At 54.3% G+C, this 17,818-nt stretch overlaps 1 protein-coding gene across 5 annotated transcripts in view; it reads right to left on the minus strand.

Moving 5' to 3' along the window:
• NTNG2 (netrin G2) overlaps positions 1–17,818 on the minus strand; it is a 73,530-nt gene that overhangs the window by 29,413 nt on the left and 26,299 nt on the right. For all 5 annotated transcript variants that reach the window (XM_032636163.1, XM_032636162.1, XM_032636161.1 and 2 more), the window contains exon 3: positions 12,365–13,008. In XM_032636163.1, coding sequence (XP_032492054.1) covers positions 12,365–13,008 — 644 coding nt within the window. The remainder of the gene's footprint in view (positions 1–12,364; positions 13,009–17,818) is intronic.

Raw genomic sequence — 17,818 nt, forward strand, 5'->3', positions numbered from 1 at the left:
CTCCGCCCGCTGGGCTTTGGGGCACCATCCTTCCCGATTTTCTCCCCTCTATGGCTCCTTGCTCTCCATGTGCTGCCTTCACCGTCCAACTTCCCAGGGCTCCATCCCAGGTCAGCCCTCACCTTCCTCCTTGTTCTCAGAGCCTCACACGCTCCCATGGCGTCCGGGGTCATCTCTAAGCCCAGGACAGGGTTGCCTGCCCTTCAGACTTGGACGTCCAAATGCTCCCATGCCTCAAGGGCACCTCACAGCAACAGGTCAAAACAGAACTCTGGGGCTTCCCCGGTGGCGCAGTGGTTGAGAGTCCGCCTGCCGATGCAGGGGACGCGGGTTCGTGCCCCGGTCCGGGAGGATCCCACGTGCCGCGGAGCGGCTGGGCCCGTGAGCCATGGCCGCTGAGCCTGCGCGTCCGGAGCCTGTGCTCCGCAACGGGAGAGGCCACAACAGTGAGAGGCCCGCGTACCGCAAAAAAAAAAAAAATAATAATAAATAAAATAAAATTAAAAAAAACCAGAACTCTTCCTCTGGGGGCACAGCCACTTGGGAAAACCGTTCTGCAGTTTCTTATAAAGTTAAACACACATTTATCATATGACCCTACAATCCCACACCCAGGGATTCACTCAAGAGAAATGAAAGCTTATGTTCATACCCAAGCCTTTACACGAATTTTCAGAGCTGCTCTATTCATAGCTGCCCCAAACTGGAAGCAACTGAAATTCCCTTCTCCGAGCAAATGTGTTAGGGAACCGTTGATTGAAACCACTCACCTTGGCCAGGCATGATGATGACCGCTTCCCTGAGTTGTCTCACGACAGGAGGTCCCGATGAGGAACCCGGTGCTGCAGCCAAAAACTAGCCAGAAGAATTTGGGAGGGGCCCAAAAGGGGAAGGAGACGCCAGCCCATAATATGTCCTACCAACCTCCCAGAAACCCTCACGCTGGAATCCATCTTGGCTGAGAGATGCGTGCGCCACCAGGAAGGACCCTGAGTCAGAAGAAATATGGGTGAAGCAAGATGATTGGCCAGATACAACCCGGAAACTCACCTCATCACCATAAACCCCGAGACTGCGAGCCACGTGGCAGAGCAGGTCTCCTGGGCTCCCTTACCCTGCCGCTCTCCGTCTGGGCGCCCCTTCCCAATAAAGTCTCCTGCTTTGTCAGCACGTGTGTCTCCTCGGACGATTCACCGCCAAGTGTTAGACAAGAGCCCACTTGGGCCCCGGAAGGGGTCCCCCTTCCTGCAACAATGGACGGAACTGCAGTGCTGGGGGCAGGGTGCTCCCCAGCAATAAAAAGGACCATGCTTGATGGCAACAACACAAGCACCTTGAGGGCACGTGCTGAGCGAAGGAAGCCTCTCACATGCTGTGCGACTCCATTTACAAGACGTTTTCAAAAAGACAAAGCTGTAGTGACAGAGATCAGTGTTTGCTGAGGACTGGGGGCCGGGAGAGGAGGGTGTAGCTACAAGGGGGCAGCCCGAGGGAGCTCTCTGGGGAGATGGACTGTTCTGTGTCTTGATTGTGCTGGCGGTCATATAAATCTACATGGGTTAAAATTCATAGAACTGCACCCCCAAAGGTCAATTTTACTGTATGATAATATACAAAACAAAATGTGAACATATTCAAAAATTTCTTCCTCCACCGGCTGTGCCCACTTCACTAGGTACAATCTCCATCCACCCAGGGTCTCCAGCCAGAATCCGGGGCTCCCCTGGATGCCTCCTACCATCCACTCCGTCAACTCCATCCCCAGGCAGCCCTCGGCTCCCATCTCCTCGTCCAGAACCCAGTCCAGGCTGTGGTTTGTCTTGGCGGAAACTGCCTGGTCTCCCTCCAGCTGCCCCTCCCAACTCAAGCGGCCGGCCAAGCATCAGAAATCAGAGAGTGTGACCTCCCTGCCTAAAATCCTGCAATGGCTTTCCCCGAACTGAGAACAAAACCAACTCCCTCCCGAGGCTGCAGGGCTAGCACCACCTGGCCCTGTCCCCTCTGCTCTCACGGCGCTCACACACTCTAGCCACGTCACATTAAGCTCTTAGAAGGCATCACCCGTGAGTTGAAGGCAGGGCCTTTGCACCTGCGGTTCCCCTGCCGGGAATGCACCTCCGCTTGCTGCGGCTCCCCCTTCCGCCTGCAAAGCTTCTTCCTCGGGGGGCTTCCCCCACCACCTGGGGCCTGGTGTCAGGTCGCCCCTCCCAGCCACCCTCCCTATAGCTCCCTCGGTTTGTTACCTTCCCAGCACCTTTAGTCACCTGTGGTGGTTTGTTTTGTTTAGTCCCATCTCCCTACTAGACCGTAAACCCCGTGGGGCTCTTGGATCTGAAGCACCTGGCTGTGTTGGACACATAGTAGGTACCTGTTATGGATTGAATTGTGTCCCCCAAAAAGATAGATTGAAGTTCTATCTATCCTGGTGCCTGTGACTGTGACCTGATATGGAAACAGGGTCTTTGCAGATGTGATTAAGATATAAATTAAGGGGCTTCCCTGGTGACGCAGTGGTTGAGAGTCCGCCTGCCGATGGAGGGGACACGGGTTCGTGCCCCGGTCCGGGAGGATGCCGCGTGCCGCGGAGCGGCTGGGCCCGTGAGCCATGGCTGCTGAGCCTGTGCGTCCGGAGCCAGTGCTCCGCAACGGGAGAGGCCACGGCAGTGAGAGGCCCGCGTACCGCAAAAAAAAAAAAAAAAAAAAAAAAAAAGATATAAATTAAGATGAAGTGATACTGGAGTAGGGTGAGCCCTTAGTCCAGTACGACTGCTGTCCTTCTAAGAAGAAGAGATACGGGGAGAACACTCTATCGAGACAGAGGCACAGAGAGAAGACGGCCACGAGAAGACAGACGCAGGGATGGGGTGATGCATCTACAGCCAGGGGATGCCAAAGATGCTGGCTTCCCCCAGCAGCTCGGAGAACGGATTCTCCCTGACAGGTTTTGGAAAGAGCATGGCCCTGCCACCACCTTGATTTCAGACTTCCAGCCCCCAGAACTGTAAGGCAATACATTTCTGTCGTTTTAAGCCCACCTGATCTGTGGTACTTGGTGATGGCAGCCCTAGGAGACTAACTAATACAAGTGCCCATTAAAAATATCCATTGAACGAATTAATACGACAGTGACAAAACTCTCAGAAGGAAATCCTCCCCGCTCAGCGAGAGAAAGGGGGGCGCTCGTTCTCCCCAGCACTGTTGGAAGGCATTACTGTCAGGGATTCCATCCCTAACTCACCCACTGGGGCCCCATATCTTCTGAGACCCCGGCCAAACCCAGGACCCCCCTGCTGCCCCCTCCCACCAGGGCTGGGGCCACACCTGGTAGGTGAGCAGCCCAGAGGTACTCAAAGGAGCCTGGATAAATGCCCCATGGGTCCCCCTGCCACACTTGGCAGTGGACAGCCCCCCATAACCTCAGCACAGCTCTGCCCCCACCCCATTCCTCAGCAGACGACAATATGGTGCATGTCCCATCTTTGGTGGGAGGGAGTGGTTCAGGAAGCTTGACAGGTTCGGTTAAAGGGTGTAAACTGCACCTAACAAAATCTCTCTCCTTAATGAGCTGGGAACATACATGTTGGGTTGAAAAATTAAAAATAGAACACGAAACTGACTCTCCAAATGTTTGGGGATCATGGACCCCTTTGGCAATGGAATGAAAACTAAGGCCCTCACTTGGGCCGACCTCACACCCACACAATGCTTAGCATGTATTTCCGGGAGTCCAGGACCATTAAAGCCCACTCTCCTGAAAGCCCATGGGCCCCGTAGAAGGACCTCCAGGCTGTGCCCTGTGATCCTGGTGTTTTATTGACACAGTGGTGACCCTAGCACTTACTGCATGTTTACCACGGCCTGGCCACGGCTCTGAGCCTCTTCATGGGTTGTCTGATTTAAACTCCATGGTTATAGGACTTCCCTGGTGGTGCAGTGGTTGAGAATGCGCTTGCCAACGCAGGGGACGTGGGTTCGAGCCCTGGTCCGGGAAGATCCCACGTGCCGCGGAGCAGCTAAGCCCGTGAGCCACAGCTACTGAGTCTGTGCTCTAGAGCCCATGAGCCACAACTACTGAGCCTGCATGCCACAACTACTGAAGCCCGTGTGCCTAGAGCCCATGCTCCGCAACAAGAGAAGCCACCGCAACGAGAAGCCTGCACACCACAACGAAGAGTAGACCCTGCTCGCCGCAACTAGAGAAAGCCCGTGCACAGCAACGAAGACCCAACGCAGCCAAAAAAGAAACAAACAAACAAACAAACTCCATGGTTATTATCTCCATTTTATGGAGGTGGGAAAGGAGCCACAGACAAGTTAAGAAACTTGCCCTGGGTCACACCCGAGCCAGGATTTGCACCTGGACAGTCTGACATGGAAGCCATCCACCTATTTCTTTTTCTTCGTGTGTGTGTTAAAATATACATAACACTTACTGTTTTGCCATCTTAAAGTGGATATAGTTCAGTGACAGTACGTACATTCACGTTATTGTGAAACTGCCATCAATATCCTTTCCTAGGGACTTCCCTGGTGGTCTAGTGGTTAGGACTCAGTGCTTTCACCACCGTGGCCAGGGGTCAATCCCTAGTCGGGGAACTAAGATCCTGCAAGCTGTGCAGCACAGCCAAAAATAAAATAAAATTAACAAACAAACAAAAGCAATTAACTTTAAGAAATAGCCTTTTCCATGGCGAGGGGGAAGGGTGAGCAGTGACAAAGTGAGAGAGCGGCATGGACATATATACACTACCAGACGTAAAATAGACAGCTAGTGGGAAGCAGCCGCATAGCACAGGGAGATCAGCTCGGTGCTTTGTGACCACCTAGAGGGATGGGATAGGGAGGGTGGGAGGGAGGCTCAAGAGGGAGGAGATACGGGGATATATGTATACGTACAGCTGATTCACTTTGTCATAAAGCAGAAACTAACACACCGTTGTAAAGCAATTCTACTCCAATAAAGATGTTTAAGTAAACAAATGATTTTGATCCGTTAAAAAAAAAAATCCTTTTCCAGAACACTTACATCGTCCCAAACAGAAACTCTATACCCTCTAAGTAACTCTCCATTCCCCCCTCCCTCCAGCCCCTGGCAACCTTATCCTATTTTCCATCTCTATGAATTTGCCTACTCCTGGTGCCTTACATATGTGGACTCACACAGTATTTGTCCTTCTGTGTCTGGTTTATATCATCCATGTTGTAGCAGGTGTCAGGATTTCCTTCCTTTTCAAGGCTGAATAATATTCCATGGTATGTATAGACCACATTTTGTTAAGCCATCATCAGTTGCTGGACACTTGGGTTATTTCCACCTTTCCACTATGCAAATAATGCTGCTAGGAACATGGATGCACAAGTATCTATTCAAGTCTCTGTCTTCAGTTCTTTTGGGTATATAAGCCGGAGCGGAACTGCTGGATCATATGGGGATTCTGTTTAATTTTCTGAGGAACCAAACCACTGTTTCCCACAGCAGCTGCGCCATTTGACATTCCTACCAATAGTGCACGTGGGTTCACATTTGTCCACATCCTTGCCAACACTCGTTTTCTGTTTTCCTGACAGTAGTCATCCTGAGGGGGCACCTCCATCTGCTTCTTAACCTCCAAGCCTCAGTTTCCTCATCCGCGTACTGGGGACAAGGACCCTCAAGGGGTAGGACTCAATGAGGAAACACACATACGGGACTTAGAGTACCATATGGCCCATAAGAACTGCTCGGCAATGACAGCTAATGTTCCTGAAGGGGGGAGCCCCACCCTCCAACCCCAGGTGGGGGTCACAGAGCTACAAGGGTCAGTGCAGGCAGAATAAAATCACAGGCTTCCCTTCTCACCCATGTTCCCTGTGGGTCAGCAACGGAAGAGACTAGACGGAGAGCGGGGCAAGTCCGTGCAGTAAGTGGAAAGGCCTCTGCCTCCTCCCCCTCCCCCTCTCCTCCACACACGCACACACACATGCACAAAGCCTGCTTCCCTCCTGCGGTTTCTATTCTTGTCCTAAGTTCCGTCTATCTTTAGTTACTGGGTGATCAATACGGCAGGACGTTTATGGGAGAAGACAAGAAGGCAAGAAAGGGGCAGGGGGTCAAGGGAGGAGAAACCAGGCCGCTGCCGGCTGGCCCAGGGCCTTGGATGAGAAGCCAGACCCCAGCAGCATCTGGGAAAGCCAGTGGATTCTCACACCTACCAAATTTTAAAATGGTGTCTATAGTTCCTGTTCACTTAATCAATGGTGTACAGATCAGGTGCACAGGACCTTCATCTGATGCATAGGACCTCTCTCCGTCATCTCCCACCAACACCACCCTGCTTGGCTTGAATACCTCCAAGAATGGGGAACTCACTCTTCCTTTCCTGTCCTTGGCTGGCTAAGGCCCAGCTGGACTGGTTCCCTGGAGCCTCCAAGAGTTTTCTGGGTGGAAGACTTTGCCCTGGGGCAGGGCCTGAGGGTGAGAATAGGATGACCATTTCCCCTTCCCTCTGCCCCAGACCCAGAGCCAGCAGGCTGCTTACCCGGAGTTTGTCCAGATCCCAGGTGCCCGCCCTGCCAGAGGCCTGCAGAATACTGTGAGTGTAGCGGCTATGCTGTCACGGCTGTGAGAAGACAGGCAGGTCTCAGAGCAGAGGGGGCACACTGACAGCTTGTGAGCTGCCTTGGGTTGCAGGTGTGTTTTGTTTACCTGCACAGGATTTTCAGTAGGTGCCAGTATTTCAAAAAGCAAGTGATTTCACATATATATCTGCTACATGCCTTCTCTCACAACATCAGAAGATGTGGCAACATCTGGTCTGCCTCTCTCCCTGACCTCTCCGGCCACCTAGCCAGAGGAATGGGACACTAGGGTAAGCTCTTCAAATATATCGTTTCACTGAAGTCTCACCCCAAGCTGGTGAGGTCGTTATCATATCTCCATTTTGCAGATGGGAAAACTGAGGCTTAGACAGGTTAAGGTGATCCAGCTAATCAGTGATGGAGGCAGGATTCAAACCCTGGTTGGTCTAATGATGCCAGCTCCTACCTGGGGGTTCCCAACTCTCCACTTCCTTGCAGAGATTTGTAAAGAATCTCTTCTGGACCTCGCCCCAAACTTATGGGACCCAGAGCTCTTAGCAGTGGGGCTGGGGAGCCCGTTGTTTTAAAATGCCCTCCTGAGGATTCCCCTGGCGGTCCAGTGGTTAAGAATCCACCTTCCAATGCAGGGGACAGGGGTTTGATCCCTGGTTGGGGAACTAAGATCCCACATGCCGTGGGGCAACCAAGTCTGCATGCCGCAACTAGAGAGAAGCCCACGCGCTGCAACGGAAGATCCCGCATGCCAGATCCCGCATGCGGCAACGAAGGACCCCGTGTGCCGCAACTAAGACCCGAAGCAGCCAAAAATAAAATAAATAAATATTTAAAAAATAAATAAAGTAAAATGCTCTCCTGTATGAAGCTGGTTGGATGTGGGCCTGGCTGCCCTTGACCACTGTGTTGGGGGTGCAGGTGGGGGCCTTGTCCCTTCTCCAAGCACCGTCTCGTTCCTCCTCAAATCCGGTGCCGCCCCGGACTTGCCCAGTTAAAGCCAGCCGCTCTCCCAGTCCACACCTGAGTTTCCCTGTGTGTGGAAGGAGAAAATCGCTCCCGCCCCTTCCCAGCCTTCCAGGAATGGGAGCAACTTAACGGGCGGGACCCCCTCTTCTCTTTATCTCAGACCCAGAGTAAGCAGGACTGGCAAGGCTGTTTTGCCTGGTCCTGAAAGGAGGGGAGGCCGGTGGTGGGCCGGGACCTCCAGGTGCTGGAAGCTACTTTGCTCCCTGCACCGCTGCCCTGTGGGGCTGCGGTTTGCTCTCCTTCTTCCTCTCACCCCCTGATTTGTACCAGGTCCTCACCCCCAGGGGCCTGGGCTTCTCCATCTGCTCCATCCTCCTCCCCCAGAGCCAGGTGCTTGCTAGCTGGAAATAGCTGACATGAGTGACAGGGCTGGAAGCATCCATGGTGTCAAAGACCTTTAGATTCCATAGGGAGATGGACTTGAGCTTGGGCACACTAGGGTTGGACCTTGGCTGTTTGGTGGTCAGTTTCGCTGTGTGATCTACTTATGTCCCCTGACCTCGGCCTCCTTATCTAAAAACACAAGGTGGAGGGGAATGTCGTCCCTGTGGGAAAGGCTCTATGGGGTGGAGATCAGGTCCGGCTTGCTCAATGCTCCAGCTTGTGGGGTCTTAGAGATTTAATAACCTTGTGGGAAGTGAATGACTATTGATTAACTAAGATGCATGTGAGCCCTGAGCTCACTGCTCAACAGGAAAGGAGCCCATAGCAAACACTCAATAAGTATCAGCTACTATTGTTAGCAGGCCACAGGGGGAGGCACCGTGTAACTCTGGGTCATGAAATTCTGAGCAAATACCAGAACAGGTTCAGTCTGAAATCCCAGCACCCGAGAGCCCGGGGATCCTCAGGTCACTACTCAGGAACACCAAGGGCATCATCTGGGTGGGCCCACGGGCACCTTTACCACCCCATCCTGCCTCTCTGGCCTCTCTGGCTCCCAGGCACAGCTGGACTTTCCCACCTGGAATTTAAAAAGGAAAAGTAGAGGAAGTCACAGCCCGTTGCTGAAGCATCTGACCAGATCTAATTAATCGATTAGCCAAGCTGCCACTTTCCTGCCAGCCAGCCGCCTGAAGAGTACTTACTTTATCTGTGAATTGATTGCGTACTTTCACCACCACTACAGCTAATCCCCACCACCCACAGAGGCTGGGTGCCGGCGGGAGCTGGGAGCTGCCGGGCAGGGACCGCCCTGCCTCGTTGCCAGGGAGGCACAGGCTCCAGGCAGCCCCAGGCCTCAGGTTACAGACAGGAAACTGAGGTCCAGAGAGGGGAGCAGAGGGGCGGGGCTGGAACCCAGCTCACCTGACCCCTAGGTCACCTGGCACCAGAACAGCCCTCTTGATCTAGATGAGGCTGAAAAGCTGAGACTCTTTCCTCTGCCGCACCCCCCCCCCCCCGCCGGCACTGTCCCTCTGTCCCTTCCCAAATACGATCTGCCCCACTTCTGCATCTCAGAGTCCCTCCTAAGAGAAAAATGACCTTCACCCCTGGCGGAGGTGTAAGGGGCACTACAGGTCCTGGCTGTCACCATCCAGCGCAGACCCTGCAGCCAGCCTGGACCTCAGGACCCTGCACGAGCCGCCTAATGAAGGGGCAGGCGGGCTCTTGATTAGACTCCTGAAGATGATGGACACCCCCGTAGCAGCCCAAGGAGGTCAGAAAAGGGGCCACAGCCCCCAGAAGGGGTGGGGATCTTGTTCCTACCTCCGAACTGCTAAGCTGTTGGGTCGGTGGATGGGAGGGTCTTAAGAGAACCAGACCATCACATCCCCAGGGCTGGCAGAGGTCACCAAGATGGCCCACGGCCCAAAGCCTGCACACAGATCTGAGAAACAGGAGCAGGACATTGATCCTTGACTCCCTGCTACTGCAACAGCTGCCACATATCAGGCGGTCTCCAGACCACTCCTGGTTTAAAATAGCCTCCCCCCCTGGGCTTCCCTGGTGGCGCACTGGTTGAGAGTCCGCCTGCCGATGCAGGGGACACGGGTTCGTGCTCCGGTCCGGGAAGATCCCACATGCCGCGGAGCGGCTGGGCCCGTGAGCCATGGCCGCTGAGCCTGCGCGTCCGGAGCCCGTGCTCCGCAACGGGAGAGGCCACAGCAGTGAGAGGCCCGCGTACCGCAAAAAATAAAAAAATAAAATAAAATAGCCTGCCCCAAGTGCGGGTGGGCTAGGAGTCACGGGTGTCAGAACCACAGGCCCCTGCGTGTGCACCTGCCTTGCTGCCACCTGCTGGCCTTGAACTGACCCCACCTCATGAATCGCTTGCCTTTGCCTTGGCCCACCTGGAATCCACACAGAGTCAAAGGAAAATAAAATGCAGACACAGCGGAAAACCAAAACCCCACACCGCCCCTGCCCACCCCTACTCCGCAGGTGTGACCACAGTGAGAAGTTAGTACACAAGCTTCTAGCCTTTCCCCACATCCACGATGCTCCCGGGCCCGAAAGGGCTTCTTTCCAATGTCAACGTCAACAGAGAAATCATGTGTGCGGGCATATTATATATTCTACAAAAATGGGATTATACTATACACACCATGCCGCAAACTGGTTTTTGCACTCATCGGTAATTATACACTCGGGCCGTCTGCAGAGCCTGTCGTGGAAAGCTGCCCAAGGTATGTTGTCCCAGCTGGGTTCTGGTGCAGCCCCTGCCCAAACTGGCCTAAGCCATGCCCCTGGCCCTAATTATGCCCCAATACCCTTGGGTCTCAACTTGGTCCTTCCTCAACCTGCCCCAGCTCTCGGACGCCATTATTTTGAACACTATGTATTTTATTCAATAAACACTTTTAGCACGTGTGATGTGCTAAACCCACAGGAGTTTAACCTACGATGTAATAAACGCAAGCTCACAGTAGTTCTGAGTATCTCATCAACTCTAACTCTAACTCAATTCGCTTACCACGATGCAATGAGACAAGCATGTTCGTTATCACCCCTGTTCTACGGATGGGGAAACTGAGGCACAGAGAGGTCCTCGTCCGGAGGCTCACAGCCAGTCGATGGCAGAGCTGGGAATTCACCCCAGGCCATCTGGCTCCAGAATGCCTACTCCAACTGTCACAGCAGCGGTTCTCAAACGCGAGTGTGTATCCGAATCCTCCAGAGAGCTTATTAAAACACAGATTGCTGGGCCTCACCCCTGGGATTTACGATACAGTAGGTCTGGCACGGGGCCCGAGAATTTGCATTTCTAACAAGTTTCCAAGTGACGCTAATGCTGCTGGTTCAGGAACCACACTGAGAGAGCTCTTGTGTTACATGCTGCTGCCCCTTATGATTGACCCCTTGGTTACCAGCGATGACCCCCCTCCTCCAAGCCTCGCTCTTGAGTGCAGACCAGGGTGTTATATCCATGGCTTGGGATAAACGCCTTGCCCCTACTGACCAGCAGGTCATCTGTCGAATGAACAGATGATCTGGGACAGCGTGCGACCATTTTATCATCTGCAATCTACAGAGGTCCTGGGAATCAAAGGCTGTTTTTACCTCCTATGATGGTCTTTTGCCTCCCCCAAAAGTGTCCACAAAACATCTTCTTCTCCAAAGCTGTGAGTAAAGGAATAACTCGGCAGGGTTGGGTTGTCCACACGCTACATAGTCCAAAGAAAAGTCTGGCCCTTAACTAGCTCCTGGGAGGAGTTTATGAGCCTTGGAGTGTCCTGCCTAATAAGAGTCTTTGTTTATCTGGGGCCTTGGGCCACTCCAGATAACTTACACTAATGATGTGATTTATGATGGCGGCCTTGGGCCATGCAGTATCAGCATGACCTGTGGGTCAAGGAATTGGGGCCCAAGGTCAACCACGTGGGCAGTCAGCCACGCCTACATAACCAACTCCCAATAAAACCCCTGGATACCCAGGCTCGGGCAAGCTCCCCTGGCTGGCCCTACTCCGCACATGCTGTCACCGTTGCTGCACTGGCAGAGGATGACCGGAGCTCGCACTGCTCTCTCCCAGAGCCTGCCCTCTGAACCTTTCCCCGTTGCTGATTGTAACCTGTATCCTTTCATTGTAACAACAGCAACTGTGGGTGTAACAGCTTTGCTAGGCTCTGTGAGTCCTTCTAGCGAATCCTGGAGCCTGAAGGCGGTCTCGGGCACCCCCCAGACACAAGTGCCCATTCATGGAGTCCGTGGCCAGTTACATTGTACCTCCTGAGCACCAGGCTTTAGCTCAAGCCCCACCCACACTGCCCAGGTCTGCTCTGCTCCACCCATCCTCTCCAGACCTCCCAGCCCTGTGGCTAGAGGTAGCCTGGGCCCTATGGAGGACATTTATCATCCACCATTCACCTCCCTCCATGGAAAATCGCAGGTAGCCCCTTTGATGTAACACCAGGTAATGTCCCAGGTATCACGTAACATCCTAGGTATCAGGTAACATTCCAGGTTATCAGGTAATATCCCAGAAAACAGGTAACATCCTGGGAACAAGATAATATTCCAGGAACCAGGTAACATCCTGGGCACCAGGTAATGTCCCAGGTGTCACGTAACATCCTAGGTATCAGGTAACATTCCAGGTTATCAGGTAATATCCCAGAAAACAGGTAACATCCTGGGCACCAGGTAATGTCCCAGGAACCAGGTACTATCCCAGGAACCATGTAACGTCCTAGGTACCAGGTAACATCCCAGGTATCAGATAACATGCCAGGAAACAGGTAACATCCTAGGCCTCCAGGTATCTGGTAATAGCCCAGCAAGCAGGTAACATCCTGGGTACCAGGTTGCCCCCGGGCCTTACCTGCCCATGACCTCGATGTTGGAGATGGCGTAGAAGTACTTGTAGAGGTTCTCCCGCTGCACGTACGTGCCGCCCAGCGCCGGGCGCAGCAGCCGCATACGCAGGTCGGTGAGGGTGAAGAATTCCTTGAGGCCCTTGGCGCTCTCCAGCCGCGTGTACAAGTTGTCCATGTTGCGCAGGTTGGGGCCGGCGAAGATGGCGAAGCGGTCCCGCACCTCGAAGCGCACGTGCTTCTCCTTCTTGGAGCCGGCCCAGCGCGAGTACTCCTCCGTGCACAGCACCCGGTGGGCACCCGATGCCGACAGGTCGCGGGCGCGGCGGGCGGGCATGCCGAAGGCCTCCATGCAGTCCTCTGCGTAGAACTGGTAGGGCTGCCACGTGCGCCCGTTGTCCAGCGACTTCTCCAGGACCATGGCGGTGGGCCGGCCATACTCGAACGTCACCACCACGTCGTCCGTCAGCTCCAGGCTCTTGTTCCACGACAGGGTGATGTTGGCCTCCAGCGGGCTGGGGTAGCGGCTCCACGGGACGCTCTGCCAGTAGGTGGCCAGGCCCTCATCCTCTCTGTCCAACATGAGCCGGGGCGGGTGAGCCAGGTCCGGGTTGGAGGCGTCACACTCGTTGCTGCACAGGTAGGGGTTCTCCTGCGGGTGGGGAGAAGACCAGGGTGGATGCTGACTGTTCTGGGGGGCCTGGGAGCCTTGTCCCAGCCCAGCCCCGGTGTCTGCCCAGAGGTCTCAGAGCCTGTGCTCCGATGTCCGGGCACCAGGAAGCCTTTCTCTTCCAAAGCCCATAAAGACATGCAGCTCTATTGCCTCCCAAGAAAACATTCATTGCTACTCTAAGCTCAGACAATCAAGAAGGGCGGGAGCTAGTCACTGCTCCGAGACCCTCCGTGGCTCCCCACTGCCCGGAGGATAAAGCCCTACCGCTTTACCTCATTGACTCTGACCTCCTCCCACCATATCTGGAGCCACTGTTCCTGGCCTCCCACCTGAGCACTCCTGTCCTCCAAGCCTCCCTTTTCTGTGCCTCTGAGCCTTTGCAGACGGCATCCCCTCTCCTTGACATGCCCTTCCACTCTCTGTCTGCCTCCAAATTCCTACTCACACTTTTTTTTTCATCTTTATTGGAGTATAATGGCTTTACAATGGTGTGTTAGTTTCTGCTGTATAACAAAGTGAATCAGCCATATGCATACGTATATCCCCATACCCCCTCCGTCTTGAACCTCCCTCCCACCCTCCCTATCCCACCCCTCTAGGTCATTGCAAAGCACCGAGCTGATCTCCCTGTGCTATGCGGCTGCTTCCCACTAGCTGTTCTACATCTGGTGGTGTGTATATGTGCATGCCGCTCTCTCACTTCGTCCCAGCTTACCCTTCCCCCTCCCCGTGTCCTCAAGTCTATTCTCTGCGTCTGCGTCTTCATTCCCGCCCTTCCCCTAGGTCCATCAGTACCATTTTTTTTAGATTCCATACGTATGTGTTAGCATATGGTATTTGTTTCTCTCTTTCTGACTTACTTCACTCTGTATGACAGACTCTAGGTCCATCCACCTCATTACAAATAGCTCAATTTCGTTTCTTTTTATGGCTGAGTAATGTTCCATTGTACATATGTGCCACATCTTCTTTAGCCATTCATCTGTCGATGGACATTTGACTCTTGAAATATCTCCTACACAGAGACGCCTTCTCGACCCTTCAGACAATACAATTAGTAGCAACAGGAGGGGCTGTGGAAGAAGTCCACCTGGTGCCCAGCACATTATCTCATTTCTCTCCTGTTTAGTAACTAGCTCACCGCCAATACTCACAGTGTGGGAGTGTCAACTCCATGCTCGGGATGAAGCAACCCGGGCTTTGGAAGGTGGTGGCCCTTGCCCGAGGCCCTGCTAGGAAGAGCTGGGGGCCGCACTGTGGCCTGTCTGCCACTGGGGCCCGCTCTCTGTCCCCACAGCCCGCGTGTCTGCCTCACGCACAGCCCGGGCTCCTCTCAAGGGGGTGTGTCTTGTGGCAGTCCCTTCCGGGTCCTCGGCACATGCCTGGCTGGCCCAGTGGGGGACACTGGCTGGGGAAGGAAGGGCACGGCCCCCACACGCTTCCTCTCCCCTCACCCCCGCCTCCGAAAGCTGGCAGCCCACTCCCTGGCCCGGTGGGCTCCAGCCGGGGCTTCCCTCCTCCGCAGTTCAAATCCATCCCCCGGGTCTGGTCTGCCGTGTGAACTCACCCGGAGGCCTGAAAATATCACTGACATGGTGGTTGCCGGGGGTTGGAGGGATGAATAGGGGCGAGCCCAGGGGATTTTTAGGGCAGTGAAGCCATCTTGTATGACCCTGTCACGCTGGGTAAATGACATGGTACATTTGCGCAACGCCAAGAGGGAGCCCTACTGTCAACGTGGGCTTGTGTTAATAACAACACGTCCATGTAACAAAGGTACCACGCTAACGCAAGCTATTAATAATGGGGCAACTGTGTGGGGAAACGGGTCTTAGGGGCTCTCTGGACTGTCTGCTCCATTTTCGGTAAACCTAAGACTGCTCTAAAAAATAAAGGCTATTCATTAACAGGAAACACCGTCACTGAGAACCGCATGTGCCCCAGACCAATTGCAGCTCCTTTGATGAATATTTCAGGGCCCTGGTTCGCTCAGACACAAGCGGCTTCGATCTGAGTTAAAGCCTCACATTCTAAAATGAGGCATTCGGCTCCCAGTGGCAGTGGGCGCCTTGTCTCCCTAGGGGCCGAGCCGGCATCACCGCAGCGACCTTGGGCCGTCACCTTTGAAGCCCGTTAGTGGAGGACCAGTTCCTAGGCCACCCAGGGATCCTCAGCGGGCAGGCTGGCTCTGGGGTTTACTGAGGCAGGTCCCACCAAAATAGCTCTGTCCTGGGTGCCCTGTGGTACCACTATCCACCCCACCTGGCCAGACCTGCTGATTCCCAGGACCCGGAAAACTTGGGGTGGAAGGGGTACAGCATTGAGTCCACCCCCCTCACTGAGCAAATGGGGAAACCGAGGCCCAGGGTGGGGCAGGACTGGCCCAGGACTCCCTGAGGGTGGGAGGGGTTTGAGGACGAGCCTGCTTGTGTCCTGGACAACCTCAGAGGTGTTCTGGAACTCTGGGGACCTCACGCACAACGTGGCAGGGAGAGGGGCCTGGCTCAGCCCATGGGGGTCCAAGCTTCCCCGCACTCCAGCGGGTGCTCTTGTGACGTCGCCCGGAACGGGGAGAGGCTGAAAGGCCCCATGGAGATGGCTCAGTGGCTTGTAGAGTCCAGGCCTGGTGATGAAAGGGGGTCAGGCCTGCCTGTGGGGGACAGCCCGCTCCCCAGGCCCTCAGCTGGCTCAGAGCTCACACCTGGACACTGGGGACCGGAAGACACAGTTTGCACCCAAGTGGGCATCCTCCCCTCCCCCGACCCAGCAATCATCCTCTTCCCACAGCTTCCCTTCTTCTACCGCCCCTGGCAACTTGTTATGGAGTATACTGTGCTCCCCCGCCCCCCAAATTCATATGTTGAAGCCTTAACCCCCAGTGCTTCTGAATGTGGCTGTATTTGGAAATAGGGCCTTTAAAAGTGATTACATTAAAATGAGGCCCTTAGGGTGGGCCCTAATCCAATCTGACTGGTGTCCTTACAAGAAGGGAAAATTTGGATACACAGACCCCTGGGGCACGTGCACACAGAATGACCACGTGAAGAAGCAGCAACAGGGGCCCACGGGCAAGTCATGGAGAGAAGCCTCAGAAGAAACTAGCCTGCCTTGGTTTTCAAGGGTCAGACCTTGACCTTGGACTTCCAGCCTCCAGGACCTGAGAAAAGAAATTTCTGTGGTTTAAGCCACCCAGGCCCTAGCAAACTAATACATGCCTCACCCCAAGTGAGCAAAGCGTGGGTCAGGGTGGGAGGAACGGGCCCGACGCTCTCTCTGGGGCCCTCCTCTACCAGCCCGCTTCTCAATACGCTGGCACCAGGTGGCATCATGGTACTCTGCCCACCTGGAAAGCTATCCACCCAGCACTGATGCTGGGCCTTTTCCCCGGCTGTCTCATCCCCTCTCACCTCTGAGCTTGTGCCCCTGCAGCTGCGCTCCCTCCTCTGGGTTTTTAGAGCTTTCCCCATGTACTTCCTCCAGGAAGCCCTCCTTGCTTGATTCACTTTTGAACCCAGTTCCCCCGTCATTCATCACAGGACTGTTAGTGTGCTCATCTGGGACAGTGCAGTGAAGCCTCCCGATAGGGCTTGGGCCTCAGTGACGTCACTAAGTTACAGTTATTTGCTCGTCCTATTAATTAGTTAGTAATAGAATGATAATTAGATTAATAGTCGTAGACCTCATATGGAATGTTGATATTATTCCTGTCAACCCCCAGCTGCTGTGAAACACTTCACCTCTCCCCTGGTCCTTTTTTTTTTTTTCCTTTTTTTTCGGCCACACCGCGTGGCTTGTGGGACCCTAGCTCCCCGACCAGGGATTGAACCTGGGCCCTCCGCAGTGAGAGCACGGAGTCCTAACCACTGGACCTCCAGGGAAGTCCCTCCTCTGGTCCTTCTCCATTCCCCTGCCTACGTTCCCTCACCTGCCCAGCCTCCTGTGGTTCCCATGGCGGGACATTGTATCCCTCACGCCCCACCCCTGCGCCCGGCCTGTCTGTCATCAGGAAGACTGACACAGCCGGCTCTGCCGAGGGACGGGGGGCTCCAACCTGGCTGCCCTAGCCTGCAGGGCTCACTGCCCCCCCCCCCCCGGCCTCAGCCCGGGAAGCAGATGGTCAGAAACTAATGAATCAGCCTGTGTATTTACCAGCTCTGCGCCTGCTGCGGAGTGAGCGGGCTTAGTCAACAGCAAGCACAATAAATAAATCCCAAGCCATCGCCAACACAATTCCCTCTCTCCTATTTCTCTTCTTTCTTCCACCGCCCTCCCACCCCAAGATCTCGGAATTCCATTTAACCGTTGAGGGGCCAGGGTGCCCCCGACTGAAGGCGGCTTCAAGCCCACGGTCCTTCCCGAGCGCCAGGGGCTCATACCCTCATTTTCCTCCTGTCCACTAGGGAGGATGCCGAGGAGGAAGCCTGGGGTGCGAAGGCCATTTCACCCCGAGCCCCGCACCCTGAGCGCTGCTGCATCTGACACGGCCGATCGCTGAGAGTGAGAGGGAGGGGCCGGCAGGGGGGCCAGCGCTGGCTGGCCTCCTAGGTCTGCGCATTTCTACTCATCTCTATGAGATCAGATTAACTGATCACCGTCAAGATAAAGTGGCCTAATACCGGGGAGACAGAGCCAGGGATGTTTGGGGCACACCCCTAACTTCTCAGGATGACAGCAGGGCCAAACTTTGATATTATCAAAAGTTGTCATTGTTTCTTTAGACATTTCATGAATATCACCAAAACCAAAAAATCATACCCCTGTTTAAAAACCTTTGGATGTTCTCTGGAAA

The sequence above is a fragment of the Phocoena sinus genome, chromosome 6 (assembly GCF_008692025.1).
Source record: "Phocoena sinus isolate mPhoSin1 chromosome 6, mPhoSin1.pri, whole genome shotgun sequence".
Classification (NCBI taxonomy): Eukaryota; Metazoa; Chordata; class Mammalia; order Artiodactyla; family Phocoenidae; genus Phocoena; species Phocoena sinus.